The 19,868-nt window shown below is 28.4% G+C and overlaps 3 protein-coding genes, 1 long non-coding RNA gene and 1 other non-coding gene across 7 annotated transcripts; 2 read left to right on the top strand and 3 right to left on the bottom strand.

Annotated features, from left to right (window-relative positions):
- Positions 1 to 4,799: 4,799 nt before the first annotated feature.
- Positions 4,800 to 7,377, bottom strand: LOC101496022 (uncharacterized). Of its 2 annotated transcripts, none has more exons than XM_004486643.4 (7): positions 7,113 to 7,377; positions 6,904 to 6,971; positions 6,488 to 6,603; positions 5,853 to 5,959; positions 5,371 to 5,420; positions 5,202 to 5,284; positions 4,800 to 5,105 (listed from the first exon to the last, which is right to left on the bottom strand). In XM_004486643.4, the coding sequence occupies exons 1-7, from the start codon at positions 7,174 to 7,176 to the stop codon at positions 4,991 to 4,993; spliced, it is 603 nt and encodes a 200-aa protein (XP_004486700.1). In that variant the 5' UTR covers positions 7,177 to 7,377; the 3' UTR covers positions 4,800 to 4,990. The 2 variants fall into 2 exon arrangements, with proteins under 2 accessions (XP_004486700.1, XP_012570643.1); XM_012715189.3 differs by having other exon boundaries at positions 4,800 to 5,113; positions 7,113 to 7,370.
- On the bottom strand, positions 7,376 to 8,483 carry LOC140920066 (uncharacterized). Its single transcript, XR_012162706.1, has 3 exons — positions 8,207 to 8,483; positions 7,998 to 8,065; positions 7,376 to 7,697 (listed from the first exon to the last, which is right to left on the bottom strand). It is a non-coding gene; the product is annotated as an uncharacterized lncRNA (long non-coding RNA).
- Positions 8,484 to 8,557: 74 nt separating this feature from the next.
- Positions 8,558 to 8,639, top strand: TRNAS-AGA (transfer RNA serine (anticodon AGA)). Its single transcript has one exon. It is a non-coding gene; the product is annotated as a tRNA-Ser (tRNA).
- Positions 8,640 to 9,838: 1,199 nt separating this feature from the next.
- Positions 9,839 to 10,402, top strand: LOC101493882 (agamous-like MADS-box protein AGL61). Its single transcript, XM_004487164.1, has one exon. The coding sequence runs from the start codon at positions 9,839 to 9,841 to the stop codon at positions 10,400 to 10,402; it is 564 nt and encodes a 187-aa protein (XP_004487221.1).
- Positions 10,403 to 13,607: 3,205 nt separating this feature from the next.
- LOC101496570 (protein ANTI-SILENCING 1) lies at positions 13,608 to 18,981 on the bottom strand. Of its 2 annotated transcripts, XM_012715262.3 has the most exons (11): positions 18,666 to 18,977; positions 18,183 to 18,564; positions 17,090 to 17,258; positions 16,222 to 16,901; positions 15,787 to 15,813; positions 15,276 to 15,368; positions 14,729 to 14,807; positions 14,474 to 14,564; positions 14,212 to 14,320; positions 14,010 to 14,126; positions 13,608 to 13,927 (listed from the first exon to the last, which is right to left on the bottom strand). In XM_012715262.3, the coding sequence occupies exons 2-11, from the start codon at positions 18,525 to 18,527 to the stop codon at positions 13,856 to 13,858; spliced, it is 1,782 nt and encodes a 593-aa protein (XP_012570716.1). In that variant the 5' UTR covers positions 18,528 to 18,564; positions 18,666 to 18,977; the 3' UTR covers positions 13,608 to 13,855. The 2 variants fall into 2 exon arrangements, with proteins under 2 accessions (XP_012570716.1, XP_012570719.1); XM_012715265.3 differs by having other exon boundaries at positions 14,729 to 14,777; positions 18,183 to 18,981.
- Positions 18,982 to 19,868: the final 887 nt, after the last annotated feature.

Below are 19,868 nucleotides of genomic sequence, written 5' to 3'. Positions count from 1 at the left end.
TGTTCTTTATTATTTAAAAAGACTAAATGTTAAGTCAAAATGTGAGGAAATATATAGTAGTATGTATCTAGTTAAAAAGATATATAATATTTAAGAGAATTTAAAAAGTAAGAATTAATTATATTTTAAATTAAAATAATTACAAGATATAATTAAATAAGTTGGAGGATTTTTTATAATCTATTTATTTGTATGTTGAAAAAGAATGAAAAATTATATTAAATTTTTGTTCAAAACATACAATTATCTGAAAATTATATTAAACATTACTATTTTTACTTTAAAAGTAATTTTATTTTGAATGTTAAATATTTTATTCATTTTAAATCAGAAAATTACAACATTTTAAAGAATAATTTAAATGTTCTGTTTGAATTCAAAATTTTACATATAAGTTCTTGTAATATTTATTATCTCATTATCTAAAAAAAATCAAAAGGAACATTTAAATTCAATCATTTTTTAAAAAGCTTCGTAACAAAATCATTGAGTTTTCTTTATATTAAGTATAAAACAAATAAAAAAAGAAAAAAAAATTATATATATAATCGTGTAACACTTGCAACTTTTAATCACCAACACTTCTATAAATAATTAGATAGTTGTTAATTAGTTAAAGATCCCATTTTTATAGAAATCTTCTCTTGTGTAAATCCTTTATAAAAAATAGCAATGTTTTTCCGTTAACTTATATGTTTAATGTACCTAAAAAAAGTTGTATAGCCATTGTTTAAAATTTTGTTTTTTACGATGGATCTTTAAATTAATAATTTCAAAAAAAAATGAATTGTTATTTTAATGAAATAATCAAACATTTTTTTATGCAATGAAATAAACAAACATGAGAATTGAGAATGTTTAATAAAAAAAAAATATGAGAATGTGTTTTATGTATTTGTCATTGATTTATATTATTTTTTTGTAATGCTAACATTTTATGTTTCTAACAAGATTATATGCTTCCCGAAAACAAAAACAAAACAAAAAAAACAAAAAAAGAGTAACGCATCTCTCATTATTAAAACTAAATCGAGCAAATACTTTGAGTGTTCACATCAACCAATTTAATGCATCGTGGTATATGACCAACTATCACTTAAACTAACCTATGATCTATAATGCATATATACTTAATAAATTACAATTTATTTATAACAATAAATTAACTCAAATAATAATATATAGAAAAATAATTAATTTCCTTCACAACAAAATAATATAAAAAATAAATACCCCACAAATATGGTATAAGTATCGATCTTAAATAAATATGAAGTGTAAATATTTAATCATTTAGAAGTATGAATGTTTCATTGGAACTAACCTAACATTTGGCATAAGCTACATTCAGTGTGCCATCATTCATTGGAAATATACCTTAATAAGAATTTAACGTAAGAGCGAAGTGTTGTATATTCCATGTGACAGTTATCATTATCTACTTTTATTTTTCGTATGAACCCAAAACGGAACTCTTTAATTATAGTTTGAATTTTATCAAAAAATAACAACAAATATTTTCCATATAATTTACAAATAAAAAACTAATAAAATGAACAATGCTTTTATAAAATTACCAATTTTGATTTTTGAAATTTTTTATTAATAAACTACATTGGCATTTGAAAATAGTATTTGTTTCACGGCTTTCATCATCAACAATAAAAAAAGTTGAAAAAATTATATCATAATTTAACTCATAATATTGTGAAAAAATCACGCAACTTCTTGTTATTACCATGTAACAATAATTAAATGTATCTTAAGAACTATCCAGCGTAAAATTTGTAAAACACTATTACCTTTTTGATAACCAAATCTAAGAACATAATTGTAGAACTCATAAGAAGTTATATAATATACCTAGCTACAAAATATCAAAAACTAAAAATGGATATTATTCTACTTACCAAAAACTACAATGAATATTCCATTCTATTTATACAGCAGAATAAATGCAATTAAAATGGAGTGATAGAAGATAATATGACACCACTTTCCAACAATAAACATCCAAACCAACAAATATCAAGAAAATGTTATGTTTTTAAATATATTTCATTCAAATCAACGTCAATAAATAAAAACCAAATATATTAAGATAACAAACATTCAAACCCCCAATAAATTTTATGATTATAGACATACATACTATCTTTTTTATTCACTAAAAATAATTTTTACATTTTTCCGTTGTTGCATTTTCATTATGCCTTAAACCTTAAGTTGACTTAGAAAAGAAAAATTAATTCCAATTTGTAATCTCAATGTATGAATAATAACAATGACTTCGCAAACTATCTTTCTTTTTTACTATAAATTTTTTTTCACACTTTTCCACTGGTTTCATGCATTTAATTATGGTGTTATGCATTTATTATTCCTTTATGTACATGTCTTTTGGAAACATGTGAAAACATAGATGTTGATGTGAAATTGCTTTGAGTCTATAAGAATATAATTAGTTTAAAATATAACCTATCATACATAATTATATTGAAGAATACATATCATAGTATTTTCACAACTTACTTGAATATTCTATTACTTGAAATTGCTTTGATATGGTAAAGATCACTTGATACTCCTTCTATTTTGTTGGAGAGCTCGGAGAGGCTAAATGTCTGTGACTTTAAGAGACTTTGATATTGTTTAACTCAAAACCTTAAGGTATTATGTTTATGGGTCATTCATTTTATATATCAAATATTTCCTCCAATCTAGTCAATGTGAGATTAACCACTCATACTGGAATTCTAAAATATTTCTTATTTTAAATAATTTTCATTAATTACATGTTTATTAAGAAAATTAGATAAAGATAATAATTTTTTTTAATATAATAAAAAACATATGACAAAATATCCTTAATGAGCAAAAAAATAGTAAATTAAAAAAAAAAAAGGAAATTGGTGCAACATCTCTTTTTTTTTTTCCCACTTAACACCCTCTTCCTAGAACTAAGCAATAAAAGGTATTATATGAATTGTAAAATTAAAAATTGAAAATTTAGTCAAAATTACTTATAATAAGGAAAAACAAGGTTGAATTTTTTTTACTTATAATAAGAAACAGAAGAGTGTCTCATTAAATTCAATAAGTTCATATTCTCAATACTGATTTAAAGTCCTATTAATAAAAAATTTAAACTAATAAAAATTGGGAAACTATGACATTGCAATGCCAGTTAATATAGGAGGTTCAGCAATATAATCAAGACAAACTAATTAAGAAGTCAAAACAATGATGAAAACAATGTAGTTTTACAGTAAAAGGTAAAACAATTAAGTACCTTGACTCATTTGAACAAAAATTATTCTAAAATAATTTATCATTTCAATTTTTAATACACTTCTTTATAATTATATCGTTTTATTAATATACATGTATCATTTTCAATATAATATATTCTAATATACATTTATGACATTGATAATATATAAATACGTAATAAAATTAATTTAATAAAAATAAATTTTTTTCTATATTATTTATATATTTATTTTAATATGTATTAAATAATCAAATTACCCAATTATCTTGAATAAAAGTGATTATAAAACATAGATTCAAATAACCTATAAATCATAAACAAGCAAATGGCCTATAACTTAGATTCTTCATAGTACCATTTATTTAGTTGTTTCATTAGAAACAGTTTTGGTGGTTAGAATTGGATAGATTTGGAGACACAACAAAAGGTTAAAATGTCACAATAGCTAGAAAAAAGTATTCACAAAAACTCACTCACCCAATAAATGGTTAGGTGTCCAAGCTTCTAAAATGATGGAGGAATAACTCAGGACAAAAATAAAATAAAAAAATAAAAAAATCGGAAACAGGGCATATAAGAATGGTCAAAAGAGATGATAGTTGTTGTATCTATATATGACAATATTTTGCAGTGTGCAATAGAAAGGAAAGAGTACAACAATTGTGTTGAAAATGAACTCAGATTAAGTATTATCTCCACCACAACTTCCAATACAAGAGCAATAATTATCACAATCTCACTTAGTTTTAGTTTTGAAATACTACAAAGAGTAGTAATTGCTTTTGTGCATTTCAAGATGCATGCATACTTTGGAATGCATGAAAGTGTCACGCATGTGATGTGATATATTGGTAGGCATGCATTGATTCTTATAGCCTAGATTTTTAATGAGTTTATCTAAAGATAATTTAAAGAGGTGGGCATGGAAATTCATGTACATTATGAATGGATAAAAACTTATTAATGATTTGGACGGTTAATGGAGATTTTTGAAATCTAGGCTTGTAAAGAGATTCATATACATTAAACTAAGTATATGGATGGTTGAGTTTGCATTTCGGAGTTATGTGGAAATTAAGAAATAGTATGATATGATTTATATATGTGGATCGTGGAGACATAGGGGAACCACCCTAGTCTCTTTCGGAAAAATAAACTATAGTTGAAACTACGAAACCACCCTCATTTAAATACCCAAACACAGTCAAACTCTAACTCACTTCACACATCCTCCATCTCTCTCACCTGCTCCATTTCCCTCTAACAATGACTTTCTAAAAAACTAACATAACCATTAATTTACTAACATTAGTTTATAAAAAAACTATCGGTAGCATTCTAGTTCTAGAACATATTTCTTGGTCGAATTTCACAGTAGCAACTTAACAAGCATAATTAAGGAAAAATATCAGTTGCCTGTTTTTGAATAAATTCTCTTAATTGCAAAAACGTCCAAATACTCTCGTTTTCCTTCTTTTGAACCTTTTATTTATTTAGAGAGTTAGAAAGTGTTGTGACTGATAAATAAAATAGTAACACACGTAGTTTATTCCACCATGATCTGATTGATCTCTTTGGTCTGTCATAGTGATCACGACTAAACTCAGTACCAAATATATGCCTATAATCAATAAATGCTCATTTATCTATAACTCATTGATGTTACAAAACTGAGATAGCTGGGTTCTTGGCATTGCAAAAAAAATCTAGTAATAATTAGTGTGGTTTCGGTACATAACCATCAACTGCAAAATTTCGAGTGGCAGCGGGAATAGCTAATCGAACTCCATCAAGTTCAGGTTTAGCGATCACTTGGCAACCTAGACGTGACCTGCATAACTGTCAAAATTAGTCCATGAAGAATTTGGAAGGAACAAAAACAGAATATAAAAATTCAACTCCTAGTTCCATGAACAAGAAAACTTACGTTTCAGTAAGTCCAAAAGCTAGATCCAACATGTCATTTTCCTCGTCAGTGGGATCGTCTAATTTATTGTAATAATCTACATCCTGCAAGTTGAAAATGTCATCAGTTCAGGAAAATAATTACATTAATCTCAAACAACATTTTACTCCATATGCCACTCATGGTGTACCATGACTATAACATGGCAAGTTGAACAAGCAAGTGAGCCCTCACATGCTCCTGCAAATGCAATAACATCAAGTAAGAAATTTAACATTGGTAGAAAGAATGTCGATAAAAATTGTGGAAAATGTAAAGGATAAGTGTATCAATCATAATGCAGGCAACACAGAACATGTAGCAAGAATGAAAGATTTTATGAAAATCAACAATGAAAGATCCCAATGTAGTTACACTGTTGAAATAATATGAGTGCTGATGTGCTCTATCAACCAAAAAAAAACAAACATAAAAAACCAGAGATATATTCACAAGACCTTGAATATAGGGGCAAAAGAGTTTAACCGTTACACCCTCCGGAATGAAATATAATCAAAAATAGTTGTTGAAAAGTTGATGTATTTGAACAAAATTCTTAACCAAATACATCAACTTTTCAACTACCATTTTTGCTTATATTTCATTCCAGAGGGAGTATATCAAAGTTCATACCTTCAAGTTCAATGTCATTTTGATGAGCAGCTTCTAGCATAGACATTCCAATGGGGACTTTTAGAAGCTTTTCCTCACCATCCTTATCGACAAAAGTCACAGATATTCTGCATAAAGTTGTCTTCATGAGTAAGGAGTATATCAGAAAAGTGACAAATGATGAAGATATGGTTCCCTGATGCAATCAACAAAGGATGTTATGTTACTAGTGCATTTTACATTTAACTAGATATTTAATCGGTCACATTCACACAATGCACAAATGTCATCTAATAGAATATATGGGCAAGGTCATCAGGAATTGCATAATCTTTCCTAAGGAAAGTTAACATTCACTGACTACAATCTGTGAAAAAGCCAGTTGGGCATTTGATAAATAAGTATTCTTGACATTGGATGAGAGACATGGCTGACATGGAATAAAAGTTATTTGAAATAAATGTGACCGCAGCTACAACTGATGCCAAAATAAATAATGGAGAAATTATCTAATTGATCAACATTGCTTTTGCATCCAAAACTGTAAGTTGTAACATACGCCAACCATCATTGCTATATTTTTTAATACTGGCATATTTACAACAGTTCAGGATACTCCCACAGAATCAGTCATCTCAAACAAAAAGAAAACTTACGTTTCCTTTTGTTCACTCCCACTCTCAGCCGTGCTGCTAGAAGTCGTTGTTGACAGGAAATTATGCTTTTCAAACATGGCTCCCTTGTATAAATTAGTAAACCAATTCTGTTGAAACTGTCCAAAATATAACAACAACAACATCAAAATTATGCAAGTGAAATAGCAGCATAAATTAATGTCATTAGCAAGTAAAAATTTAATAAAACTATTTTTCCAGTAATCCAAAAGCACATTCAATAATGCATATCTACACTTTCTAAAATTTATGGATTCCAAACATTTTCCCACCAAATTGCCATTTGATTTACAATGTAAATAATTACAATATTCAGTAACAAATAATCAAAGGCAACTAAATTCCTTCTAGAATATAAAGGCCAACATATGAAAGCAATAAACTCAGAAAGGACTAACCGAAGGTTGAAGGCAATAATTTCGGGTGCTTCGAGTATATCCCGCTTTACACATAGATGTATAATTCCCTGTCAAACATTAAAAAAGAAGAAAAATTAATTTTTTAAATTATAGTTTGAAAAGAATTAAATATTCTTGTTATAACGTTAATGTAAAGTTAATTACTAAATGATAGCAGAAATAATGTAAGAAAGAACACGAGTACGTACTTGTGAAGAAGTGTTTAGTGATCGAAGCTCCAATTCTAGGTAGTCGCGAATTTAGGTTTAGCATAGTTGGTTTAAGTGCTTAACAAACCCTAAATTTTGTCGAGATGATTAATTGTTATGTTATGAATGAAAATAAAGTTCTCTTTAGAACAAAGAAAATGCGAAGTTGATAAATAAGGTCAATAGTTTGGTTGTTGGTGTTTATTTGGTTGGGCGCTGCGTTTGATTTTTGGTATAATGAAATGAAATGTAATGTGAAGGTTTTTGAAATAAATGTGACCGCAGCTACAACTGATGCCAAAATAAATAATGGAGAAATTATCTAATTGATCAACATTGCTTTTGCATCCAAAACTGTAAGTTGTAACATACGCCAACCATCATTGCTATATTTTTTAATACTGGCATATTTACAACAGTTCAGGATACTCCCACAGAATCAGTCATCTCAAACAAAAAGAAAACTTACGTTTCCTTTTGTTCACTCCCACTCTCAGCCGTGCTGCTAGAAGTCGTTGTTGACAGGAAATTATGCTTTTCAAACATGGCTCCCTTGTATAAATTAGTAAACCAATTCTGTTGAAACTGTCCAAAATATAACAACAACAACATCAAAATTATGCAAGTGAAATAGCAGCATAAATTAATGTCATTAGCAAGTAAAAATTTAATAAAACTATTTTTCCAGTAATCCAAAAGCACATTCAATAATGCATATCTACACTTTCTAAAATTTATGGATTCCAAACATTTTCCCACCAAATTGCCATTTGATTTACAATGTAAATAATTACAATATTCAGTAACAAATAATCAAAGGCAACTAAATTCCTTCTAGAATATAAAGGCCAACATATGAAAGCAATAAACTCAGAAAGGACTAACCGAAGGTTGAAGGCAATAATTTCGGGTGCTTCGAGTATATCCCGCTTTACACATAGATGTATAATTCCCTGTCAAACATTAAAAAAGAAGAAAAATTAATTTTTTAAATTATAGTTTGAAAAGAATTAAATATTCTTGTTATAACGTTAATGTAAAGTTAATTACTAAATGATAGCAGAAATAATGTAAGAAAGAACACGAGTACGTACTTGTGAAGAAGTGTTTAGTGATCGAAGCTCCAATTCTAGGTAGTCGCGAATTTAGGTTTAGCATAGTTGGTTTAAGTGCTTAACAAACCCTAAATTTTGTCGAGATGATTAATTGTTATGTTATGAATGAAAATAAAGTTCTCTTTAGAACAAAGAAAATGCGAAGTTGATAAATAAGGTCAATAGTTTGGTTGTTGGTGTTTATTTGGTTGGGCGCTGCGTTTGATTTTTGGTATAATGAAATGAAATGTAATGTGAAGGTTTCTCAGTGAGTTATGTGAATATGGCTTCTGAAATGGTGGACTCAAGTAATATAATAGATTTCTATTTTGCGAATACACATCAACAAAGGTGGACGTGCCGGAGTGGTTATCGGGCATGACTAGAAATCATGTGGGCTTTGCCCGCGCAGGTTCGAATCCTGCCGTCCACGATTTTTTCTTATTTTTTATTTGTTTTTTACTTACCATTGCTTAAAATCATTTGAAGATTTGATAATGATTTATATTGTTTTTTTTTTTTTTCTGAAGAGATAATTATTTTACCATTTTCACTATTTTATTGAGTTGCAAATATCAATTGTTTGCATGTAATATCATGAACTTATATCTATTGGAAGTGATATTAATTGTTGTTAAAATTTTAATTGGACACAAAAAAGTTGAATGGTCTAAATTGTAAATGTGACACAAAATATTTATATGTCGTAAATTTGGATAATTGAATGTAAAAATTTCAATAGATATTTTTTTTTTATGTTCTTTTTTAAATCAATTTTTCTTTTTGTCGATTATGTTATTTTATCTTTAACTGTTTCTATTTTTTTATGTTCATCCAACTACATAGTGTTTTTATTATTAAATTTTATTGTAGGAGGATTGAAATGACTATTTCTTATTTTGTGAGGGACAAATGCGACCTTTAGTTTTATGATATGTGTCATGTAATTAAACTAAGAGTCAACATAATCATTTAAATGGCAATTTAGTCAAGGACTTTGGTTTAAAGACTAATTTATAGAGTTTAATTTTGTAACAGACTAGAAATTATGTTTTATTCTTATAGACTAATCTATGTTATGTGATTTTTGTAACAGACCAGAATTAAAACTTCACACTTAATAAGAAACAAAATATTTAAGTGTACAAGGAATAAGTTTAATATAATTTTTTTATAATATAAGTTTAATATTTTAAGGTTTTAGAATAATTATTAAAATCATTCTTCTAAATAATACATATAATATAATTCTAATATAATGTTTAAAATATGCTTTTAAATAAAAAGTATCTCCTATTTAAAAATCATAAACATAATGCATTAAATATCAAGAATTTACCAATATTGTGTTGTAATGATAAACATCCTTTTTATGATGCCAACTAATTCCGTCTCATGTTTCAATGGGGTATTAAGATCAAAGATTATATAACTTCCTAGTTTTGGACTAATAATAAAAAGAAATAAAACACATCAAAAGGAAAATTAATTGGGCTATGTGTAAATCAAAGATTTAGCAATATATATACTCATGTTAGTTTTCACTCTTGGAAGTCAACCACACAAGAAAAGATTTTGGCCTTTTTTTTATTCTTCTTTCTCACTGTCTTTTATCACCTATTTCTCTCCACCATGTCAAAGAAGACTAGCTTAGGTAGACAAAAAATCCTCATTGAAAAAATACAGAAAAAAAGTCATTTACAAGTTACATTCTCTAAACGACGATCAGGACTATTTAAAAAAGCTAGTGAACTTTGCACCCTTTGTGGAGTTGAGATTGCAATTATAGTTTTCTCTCCCGCTAATAAGCCGTTTTCTTTTGGTCATTCAGAAATTGAATCTATCATTGACCGTTATTTGACTCGTAATCCTCCACAAGAATCTAATACTCACCAAATTGTTGAGGCTCATAGAAATGCTAATGTCCATGATCTCAATATGCAACTGACTCAACTTCTTAACCATTTGGAGATTGAAAAGAAAAAAGGGGAAGAGATAGACCACATGAGAAAAGCTAGGCAAAGGAAATTTTGGTGGGAGTGCCCTATTGATGAACTTGGCTTCTATGAATTGCTCCAATTAAAGGTTTCAATTGAGGAGTTGAAGAAGAATTTGGGAAAATTTGCTAGCAAATGCATCATGGAACTATCTAACATGTCTTCACCAAATATTGGTTTCCAATATGGATATTTTTGATTTATTTTTTCCTTCTTTTTTGTTTGGTTTCAGATTCTTCACCAAATATTGGTTTCCAACATTTTTTTCTGATTGATTGAAAATAAATATTGGTTTCCACATGCTGGTACCTCACTGGTTATAACAAATATGGTTGAAAATGATTTCTCCTTTTTTCAAAATAAAATTCTACATTCTCATTTATTGTTTTCTCATTGTTCTAAGGTTTATGTGAAAATGAATATTAATTAGGTGAGGGTATGTAAATCCACCATTAGAATGCACTCCAATAACAATATTTGATTATTTCCTACTAATTTAAATTCAATAAACCCATGCCCGTATACTATTATTAAGTAGAGTTCACCATTTTTCTTATATATATATTTAAAAAAAAAAAAAAAGGAGTTCACCATGTTTCTAAATTCTAATTAGCTCAATTGTATTTTTTTTAATCTATTTGATTTAAATTTGTGTAATTATTCCTGTTTTTTTAGTAAATTAAGCCTTTGTTTTTAAAATTAATCAAAATAGATATTTCTATAAATTTATTTTATCTGAAATCCTGAAATTCTCATTTTTATTTATTTAAATATTTGTGTTTATTTGAAATATAAATTTATTGCAAAATATTTGAAGTAAGAAATTCGGCAAACAAAATTAATAGAATGTAAAATTATAGGATTTTTAAAGAGAAAATAGACGTCAAAGAAGAACTTCAGAGATTTATAATTTTGTAAAATTTTATGTTCAGCTGATAAATTTTTAGCTACAAAATAATTTGTAATTGATTAAACTTGTATGATTCTATAGAAAATGAGAATATGAGAGTTTAAAGTATATAAATAAAAGAGTAAAGACCAATTTTGCTTCCTCATATTGAGAGACTCAAATTAATTCTAGAGAAAAATAATTTTTTTTAGTCATTAATAAAAATAAAGTTGGTCAAATTAGTCCTATAAAAAAATAACCATAGTTAAAAAATGGAGTTTTTTTTTTCTTTTTAACTTGTTCGATAACTCGTCAATTTAAAAAACGATAATTAAATTTTGAAAATAATTAAAAATAGACAATTAATTATCTGATATAGATTAAATAAATAAGTTTATAGTGCTATCCAAAATTTATTTGACTATTTTTAATTATTGTCAATAATGTAATCATCTCTTTTTATAGAAACAGCATTTAGGATAATTTTTTGAGACTATTGTCAACAAATTTTTTTGGGACTAATGCCTCAAAAAAAACTATTGTCAACAAAATTACGAAATTATTTTTGCTCAAATATTACTCATTACTCTTCCTAAATAAAACACATTAATCTCTATAATAAAATCACTCATTAATTATAATAACTACACTAAAAATGCAATTAAATCATCTTTAACTTGCCTAAAGATGTTACAGATAATGCACATCGTTAACATTAACATGAGAAATTGTTAAGGTAAATAAAAGTCCTCTTTATGTATGGAATGAAATTGAAACATGACCGCTGAATATTTTACAATTCGATCACCTCAAAATTGTCCATAACTACTAGCTACTACACGACTAAAATCTTTCATAATTGAAGTTATCTTTTTGTGTGTATTTATAAAAACAAGAGATTAATTTTCATAGTTTAAAGAGTTTTATTGTGTCCACAAATCAATGTTGGGAAATAGGGAGAGCACAGAAGTTACTAAAATAAATTTAATAAATATCAAAATGATATAAAATCGTAATCTATCGAAACTTTTTGCTACCATGTAAAATGTTTAGAATTCAAACTTAAACATTATATATCTATTCAAAAATCTTAATGCAATCCAAATATTTAGAATTCAAGCTTTGATATCACATTTCCATAAAAAAAAAATTAACATAATGAATACATTAACTATATATCTAAATGATCTTATAATTATAATTTAATGTGTACATTAATCATATATTTTACGAAATGATTACCGTATATATAAATTAAATCTTAAAAATAATCATTTGAAACCAATTATTTTGGAGTCCTATAGCTTAAGGACTTTAATTTAATATTAAATACACATTGCCATAAATATAATTAACATCCAGTAATAATTATTGATTTTGCAAAGTCAAAATCTTCTGATAATGCCCAAAAAGGGACTACAAGGGGTTTCACATATTCAACCATTAAGATTAAAGATTTTATAACTTCATAATCTTGATGACTTAATTTTAATAAGAAGAAAAATAATAGAATCCAAAATACAGTTTTTACATCCTTTTTGTGAAATTTTATTATAATCGAATTGATTATAGATGGAATCATTATCCATCTATATTTTAAATGAACAAGAAAATAAAATACATGCTAACGATACATATAATATTATGAAAACAAATGATAAATTATCTAACTAAAAATATAATTCTAATAATTAAATTAATTTTTTGCACGTATGATTAAGTATCAAGTAATATAAATGTGAAAACTATCGGCGAGGGAAGTTGGTGAGATCAACATGGACTATAGTCTAACTTAAGTCAAGTCCATACTTATTTGAGACAGCGGCAATACCATTTTAAAAGGAAATTTGGTATCCTATTTTATATATAAAGTGTAAAATTAAAAGAAAAAGCCAAACCAAAACGTGATATCTTCTTTGTATATAGGTATAGACATATATTTTAAAAAATTCAATTATTGAATTAAATAAAAAATAATAAAATTGTTTAAATAGAAGGTAAAATTGAAATAAAAGAGCCATATTATTATTTGGTATTCATTTTTTTATATAATTGCTAGTAACACTCTTTAACACACCTCAATGTAGTTCTTTTTATTGGTTGAAATTTTAATATAACCTACCAAATTGATGTGGTCTCTTCATGATTTAATAGTTTTCATGTGAATTTCAATCGATAAAAAGTTGTGTTAGAAAATGTGTTATTAAGACTTCTCATCTTCAAGAAACCTTATATGAAACATGTTTTTCTTCTACAAGATACTCCCCTTTTGAAGGGAAAAATAAATGAATTATAGTACCAGAAGAGTGTTTTAGGCAATGTATTTAGCACCATGTGAGTAAAAATAGTGTCGGATGAACATTCACATATTCTATTAGGATGTCTATTTTAAAAGATTATGAGTCATTTTATATCCAGACGATGAAGGCGATAACCATTGCCAATATGTATTCCTTCTATTTTCTTTCCCACTTTTTTATTTCCCCAACTAAAGGACACAATTGTTAGAAATGAATAATTTCACTAATTACCATGAAAATATTGCATATATTTGCATCTAATTTGTTCAATATACAATGTACTAACATTTTTTGGTCAAAATGGATACGCAACTGAATCATGAGTGGCTACAATCAGTTTTCCTTGTATATGCGGAAACACAACGACATGTTTCTCTGCCAAAATTCTAAACATTCTGTTAAATTGCTATTAGAGAAAGTCAGATATTGAAAAATGATATATCTTTCATCAAGTATAATTTAACTAAGAGACTTCAAAAAATAGCCTGGCTGTTCTATGTTTATTCTTGACATCATCTATCTCCTTCATTTGTTTCTGTAAAGAAAACAGATAAAGTCAAAAAGATGTTTGATCAACAAGATTGAGGAGTACCGACTGACACAAAAAATTGCTCCACCTGACATAAGACTTCCCAACATGCTTCTGACATATCATATCGCTGTGCCCATTCAATAGCCATTGCGTATTCAATTGTATTAGGCTGTGCACAATGTGATGTTGATACAGCCTTTCTCTATAAAAGGCAAAGAATACATTATAAATCATATTTTCTCTAGTATGCAGTAAAACTAATCGATCAGCAAGTTGAGTTAGACTACCATCTCCCAGCTTTGCTTTTGAAGCACGGCTCTATTAATGGTCAGATGGCCGGTGAATGTGCTTTGCTTGACTGGATCACATACAGTTCCCTTCTTGGCACATACAACCCTGCAGGAAACTTACAAACTGTACATACGTAGAACAATGTATTGCAAAGTTTAAAATGCTTCAAAGAATAAGGCATCTAATGTTCAACTCTGAACATTAATTGATGACTGAGATCAATTAATGTGTATAACCGAGAAATTCAACATGAAATACCTCCCGTCTTCAAGAATAAGGCATCTCATGTTCAACTCTGATATTGCTTTTGCAGCTGCATCTTTTGTTCTGAAAATAACCAATGCTCTACCTGTCGGTATATGAGCAAACAAAATCTATTAATGATTTAAAAGTAAAATAAATAAAAATTCATATACCAGGGAACTTTATGTTTTCCATCATAACAACGAAAGACCAATAATAAAAATGAAACATGGAATTGTTTTCTGTTAATAAAAGTAAATAAGTGAGTACCATAGTAACTATTGTAAGTCGGGCTCCATTCTAGCATCCTTGCCTCAACCTTTTCTTTGAATGCATGCCAAACAATATCCTCAATAATAAGTGAAGAAAAGGTAATTAAGAAACAAGACCATTAGACAAAGAGACGACATTAAATTAAAATCTGGACCCAAACTTCTTCTTAGTAGGGAAGTATAATCTGTCTCTCAACCGATGGCCCCATCATATCCATTAATGTTTCAACTACAAGATTATGAATCTCCACAAAACACAATCCCACACAACATTTAGCATATTCTAATATATCAAAGGTACTTCCTAAACTATATTAGCACATGGACTTCATCAGCTTCAATTATTGGTAAAGTTTTCACTTTTCAGTTATCACCTCAATATCAGTATCTATTTAAATCTACAGTTTGTGCACTGTTATTCATGGACACGTGTCCATTTCTTATATAATCGGAACTTCAGATTTTAGTATTTAAATACTCTAATAAGATCTTAATTTTGCACAAGAAAGTAAAGAAAGCACAAGAAAAATTTGAATACTGTATACCTCAACTTCATACGACGTGTAGGATGGATCCAGATTACTCAGTAAAACCAGGGTATCCAACTCTTGAGCTTTTTTTAGTCTGTCTTCCCAAGGCTACAAACAAAATTATTATAAATAATAAAAAAAGAATAACAATCACTTCATGCTACTCACTTTGAATGCCATTTTTAATACTTATAGAGGAAAAGGTTGGAAGCACATATATGAATAGGAACATAGAATGTTCATCAAACATGAAACTTCATTATGTTTTGTTTTGCAATACACTTCTTTTCTTGCAGTACAAAAACAGAACTCCTCACTGGTTGATGTAAATTCGAAATAAGATTAAGAATGGCTTATTTTAGACCAACCTAGGTCAGATTCATTTATGCCAAACAAGTAAAAACATTCAAAAGTAGTTGCATGCAATTGTCATTTTGTGATATATAATTATATACAATTGGCCTTATTCCCGTATAACTCAGTAAATTTACGAAAAACATATAAATACAAAGAAATAAAAACTCACCATTTTCTTAAACCACCTTCTTTTCTCCTGCAACCAAGAAAATAGGAGTTGGAGAAGGGTTAGAGCAGTGACTGCAGTCATATGTGAAACCATGTCTACATGTTATAATCATGAATGTTTGTTTTTGTTACCACCAACATTCCCAATCTTTTTATCTTGCCTCAGAAGTCATGTTCTCAAGTTAAATCATTTATATTCAATGAAGAAGGAACATTTTGAAATGGTGAATGTATAATGATGATTAAACTTTAGTTATAAAATTTTGATCTTTTGAATTTCTAAACACACCAAAACAAGCAGATAAACTATGGTGTATCCAATTCATCCACCTCATCGAGGAGACTACGATTATTATTTTTTTGAGAAAGCGGTACAAAATCCGTTTAAAAAAAGCAACCAGAACTATGATTATTGTCATGATTCTTAGAGACTTACTGCATCTGGCCTTTCAGTCACCTCAGTAACTTTCCTGATTGCTTTGACACTTCCATCTTGTCTGATTCCTTCCTTCTCATCAAATTCCTCTTTCTTTTCGGAGTTGTTACTTTTACCAATGGTTGACTTCTCTTCTATAACCTTCCTCTTTTCATGGGGAAAAGAATCTAATGCTTTCTTTGGTAAGACATTCTCAGGAGTTCTCGCTTCATCTTTATCTATAACTTTATTGTTTGGTTTAACAGTTTTGTCCTGTCTGAGTTCTTCCTTCTCATCAAACTCTTTCTTTTGGTAGTTGCTACTTTTACTAATGGTTGACTTATCTTCTGTAACCTTCCTGTTTTCATGTGGAAAAGAATCTAATGATCTCTTTGGCAAGACATTCTCAGAAGTTCTTGCTTCATCTTTATCTCTAATTTTCTCATTTGGTTTGACACTTTCATCCCGTCTGAGTTCTTCGTTCTCAACAAAATCCATTTTATGATGGAAGTTTCTATTTTTACCAATGGTCGACTTCTCTTCTATGATCTTCTGCCTTTTATGAGGAAGAAAATCAAATGATCTCTTTGTCAAGACATGATGAGAAATTCTCGCTTCATCTTTTTCTTTAACTTGACAGCGCAAGATATCAGAAGGAACAGTCGCATAATGTCTCCCCTTGCTATTAAAGAACTGCTCCACTGCAGAACACCAACACAATGAACTAATGTAATTGAGAATGCTAGTTTATGGCAACAACCGACTACCATATTAAAAAAAATTCAAGTAAATGCACCATATCAACAGCTTAAATATTTACTATATGTGATGTATCCAATTTAATCAATTAAGATAGAAGGCAAGGAAATACATGACATGGATAGCTGACCTTTAACACCAACAACCACATTAGGAAATTTTTCAACAATTGCACGTCTTTCTACATCAAATGTACATTTGAAAAAGAAATGTGCTCTCTCTAACTCTGTTTCAGTTGGTTTCGGATTTCTCTTATCCTCTGAAGTGCAAACAACACTGCATTTTCCAACAACTGATTCCTGAAAACAAAATTTTGAAAGGACGAAATAGTACCATCAAACGTTGTGCAGAATGACAAACTCACTTTTCAACTATATCAAATTTTACATACTACACAACTACCATTAAGAAGAAGAAGCATTAGCTATTCCCAGAATGATTATGTCTGAATTTCCCAAAAAAGGATATTCAAAACTTGGCAGCTAAAACTTAATTTACTCCAACTTACATAAACACCCTAATCCAACCATCTAAATGCATGCTAGTAAACACTTGTGCATATCTTCAGTAAGTTAACACAGTACATGATTTATAAAACTGAAATAAAACAAACCAAATCTTATAACAATTTCACATCTTCAAAAGGGAGTCTAGTATCTTCAAACTGCTGGCAAATAAATCTGCTTTCATTCACCACCTTCTCTCAAATTTCTCTTACAATCGACACTATATTTACTGGCATTGTTCCTCGTCTTTACAATTGAGATGGTGACCTGCTTGGTATCGGTTGGAGAAGAGTTGAGTTTTGACAGTCACGTTCATTTTTTCCTTTTTTTTCCAAATTGACATCAATCATGTCACTGTCTCGGCCGTAAAAACCAGAAAGACCGTTAAATTATACTTTCGAGGAGTGTAGTCGATTGCTGTTAGTATTTCGGATAACTTTTAAGCACCGGTCTATAGTACCGTAGCATCCGCATAATAAATAACAATTTCAGCAAATGCCAAATGATTGCATAAGACCATTTTCAATTTCAACCTAGCACACCCAAACTAGTATATACATGGCCTTCAATTTCTCTCATTAAATGCATTTTTCATCACAAACATTACATTCAATTCAACTAAACTTCAAACTATAGTACATGATCACATGCATAAAATATCCACAATCATAAAAATTCATACAATAAATAAAAAAATGAAATAAAAAAAAAAATTACCAGGAGATTAACATTGGAAACACCCACACCATCCCCAGAAGCCAAAAACAACTCACTCCAATGTGGCTGATAAGTCCCCAAGAAATTACGAATTTCAGAAGGACGAAAAAACCAAACAACTTTGACCAACTTTTCGCCATTCGATTTCTCGAAAATCTTGACAAGCTTACCAAGAGAAGTATCAACGTGATCATTGTGGTAAAAATAAACACAATCATAAAGAGAATACTCAACACCATCGTATACAAATGATTCATAGAACTGTGTTCCTTTGTTTTTCACACCAATTCCCCTTTTATTCCCCCATTTAAATTCAACATTTGCTCCATAAGAATGATGTGACATTTTCTTGTCACAGAAATTTCAAAAACCAACTAAGAATCTGTGACATTAAATGAGCAAAATTACCTTATAGAAATCACATACAGCATAATAATTATAGACATTTGTAGATAAATAAAGCATTACGAAAAATGAACATACCTAGTTTCAAAAAAGAGAAACTAAAAATTAACAAGTAAAAAAAACGGAAAAGAAAAGTGAGTTTAGTAAGTGTGGGTTTTAGTCAAAACTAGTAAAGAGTAAAACGACAATCAGAGAAGAAACGACATTGTCGTTGAGGACAATTTAGATTATTTCGTACGGAGTAAGTAATTAAACGACAGTGTGGAAAGCATGCAGGGTTATGCAATGCAGTAGAGAGTAGCATAGCATGGCTGTGATCTTTTGGTTTGAAAGAGTGACTCGGTTCGGTTCGGTTCGGTTTGGTTTGGTTTGGTGGGTCAACCGGTCAAGGCTGAAATGAAATTGACATGAAATTGTGAAATTATCTGGTTCACGCGTTCCGCGCGTTTCTACAATTTTCTGTTTATAGTTACACTGATCCTCGCATATAGTTTTTGTCATGTTCTCTCTCTTTCTTTCCGAAAATGGCAAATGGATAGTGCTTTTAATTATTTATTTTCTTTTTATGTGGGTTTTTTTTTTCTCAAGAAAATTTGTTATGTGGGGTTAGAAATATCTTATGTTGGCTTGGATAACTTTTTGAATAGTGTACCCCGCCAATTTTGTTTATAATTTTATGTCATTCAAACTAATACTATATTATTTATCTATAATTTTTTTTTAATACGCAAATTGTTTTTTAAAATTATAAATGCAATCAAATTAGTTTCTGAATTGATAAATGTATTATTTAAATTGTAAAATATCATTTAAAATTATTTTTATGTAAATTTTTATTGTTAAATATTTTAATGTGAAATCGTAATTGAATAAGTGACTTATCTATGTTAATAATTTAAAAGATCAATTTCTCTATTCACTCGTGTAAAATATGTATATGATATTATTCTATCTACAATATTTTCATGTCTAATACTAACACAATTTTGTTCATCAATCATCTATGTCACATTCATTCTTAAGGACAATACATACTATTGTTTATCATTCAAATCATTTAATTTTTTTCTCTTTTTTCTTCTTTCTCCTCATTTTAGTTTTATTCTCCCAAAACTTATTTATATTGTTTTTTATTTATTTATGCTTCTCTTTTATTTTTTCCGTTATTTGGAAATAATCTTTTAAAATTTGTGTATTTAATTTTTTTAAAGTTTGAAAATTGATATTTTCAACACAATTTATAGTTTTTGTATTTTTTTAATATATACTTTTAAGAAACTT

This window comes from Cicer arietinum, chromosome 1 (assembly GCF_000331145.2).
Source record: "Cicer arietinum cultivar CDC Frontier isolate Library 1 chromosome 1, Cicar.CDCFrontier_v2.0, whole genome shotgun sequence".
NCBI lineage: Eukaryota > Viridiplantae > Streptophyta > Magnoliopsida > Fabales > Fabaceae > Cicer > Cicer arietinum.
This window is presented reverse-complemented; position numbering and strand designations above follow the sequence as displayed.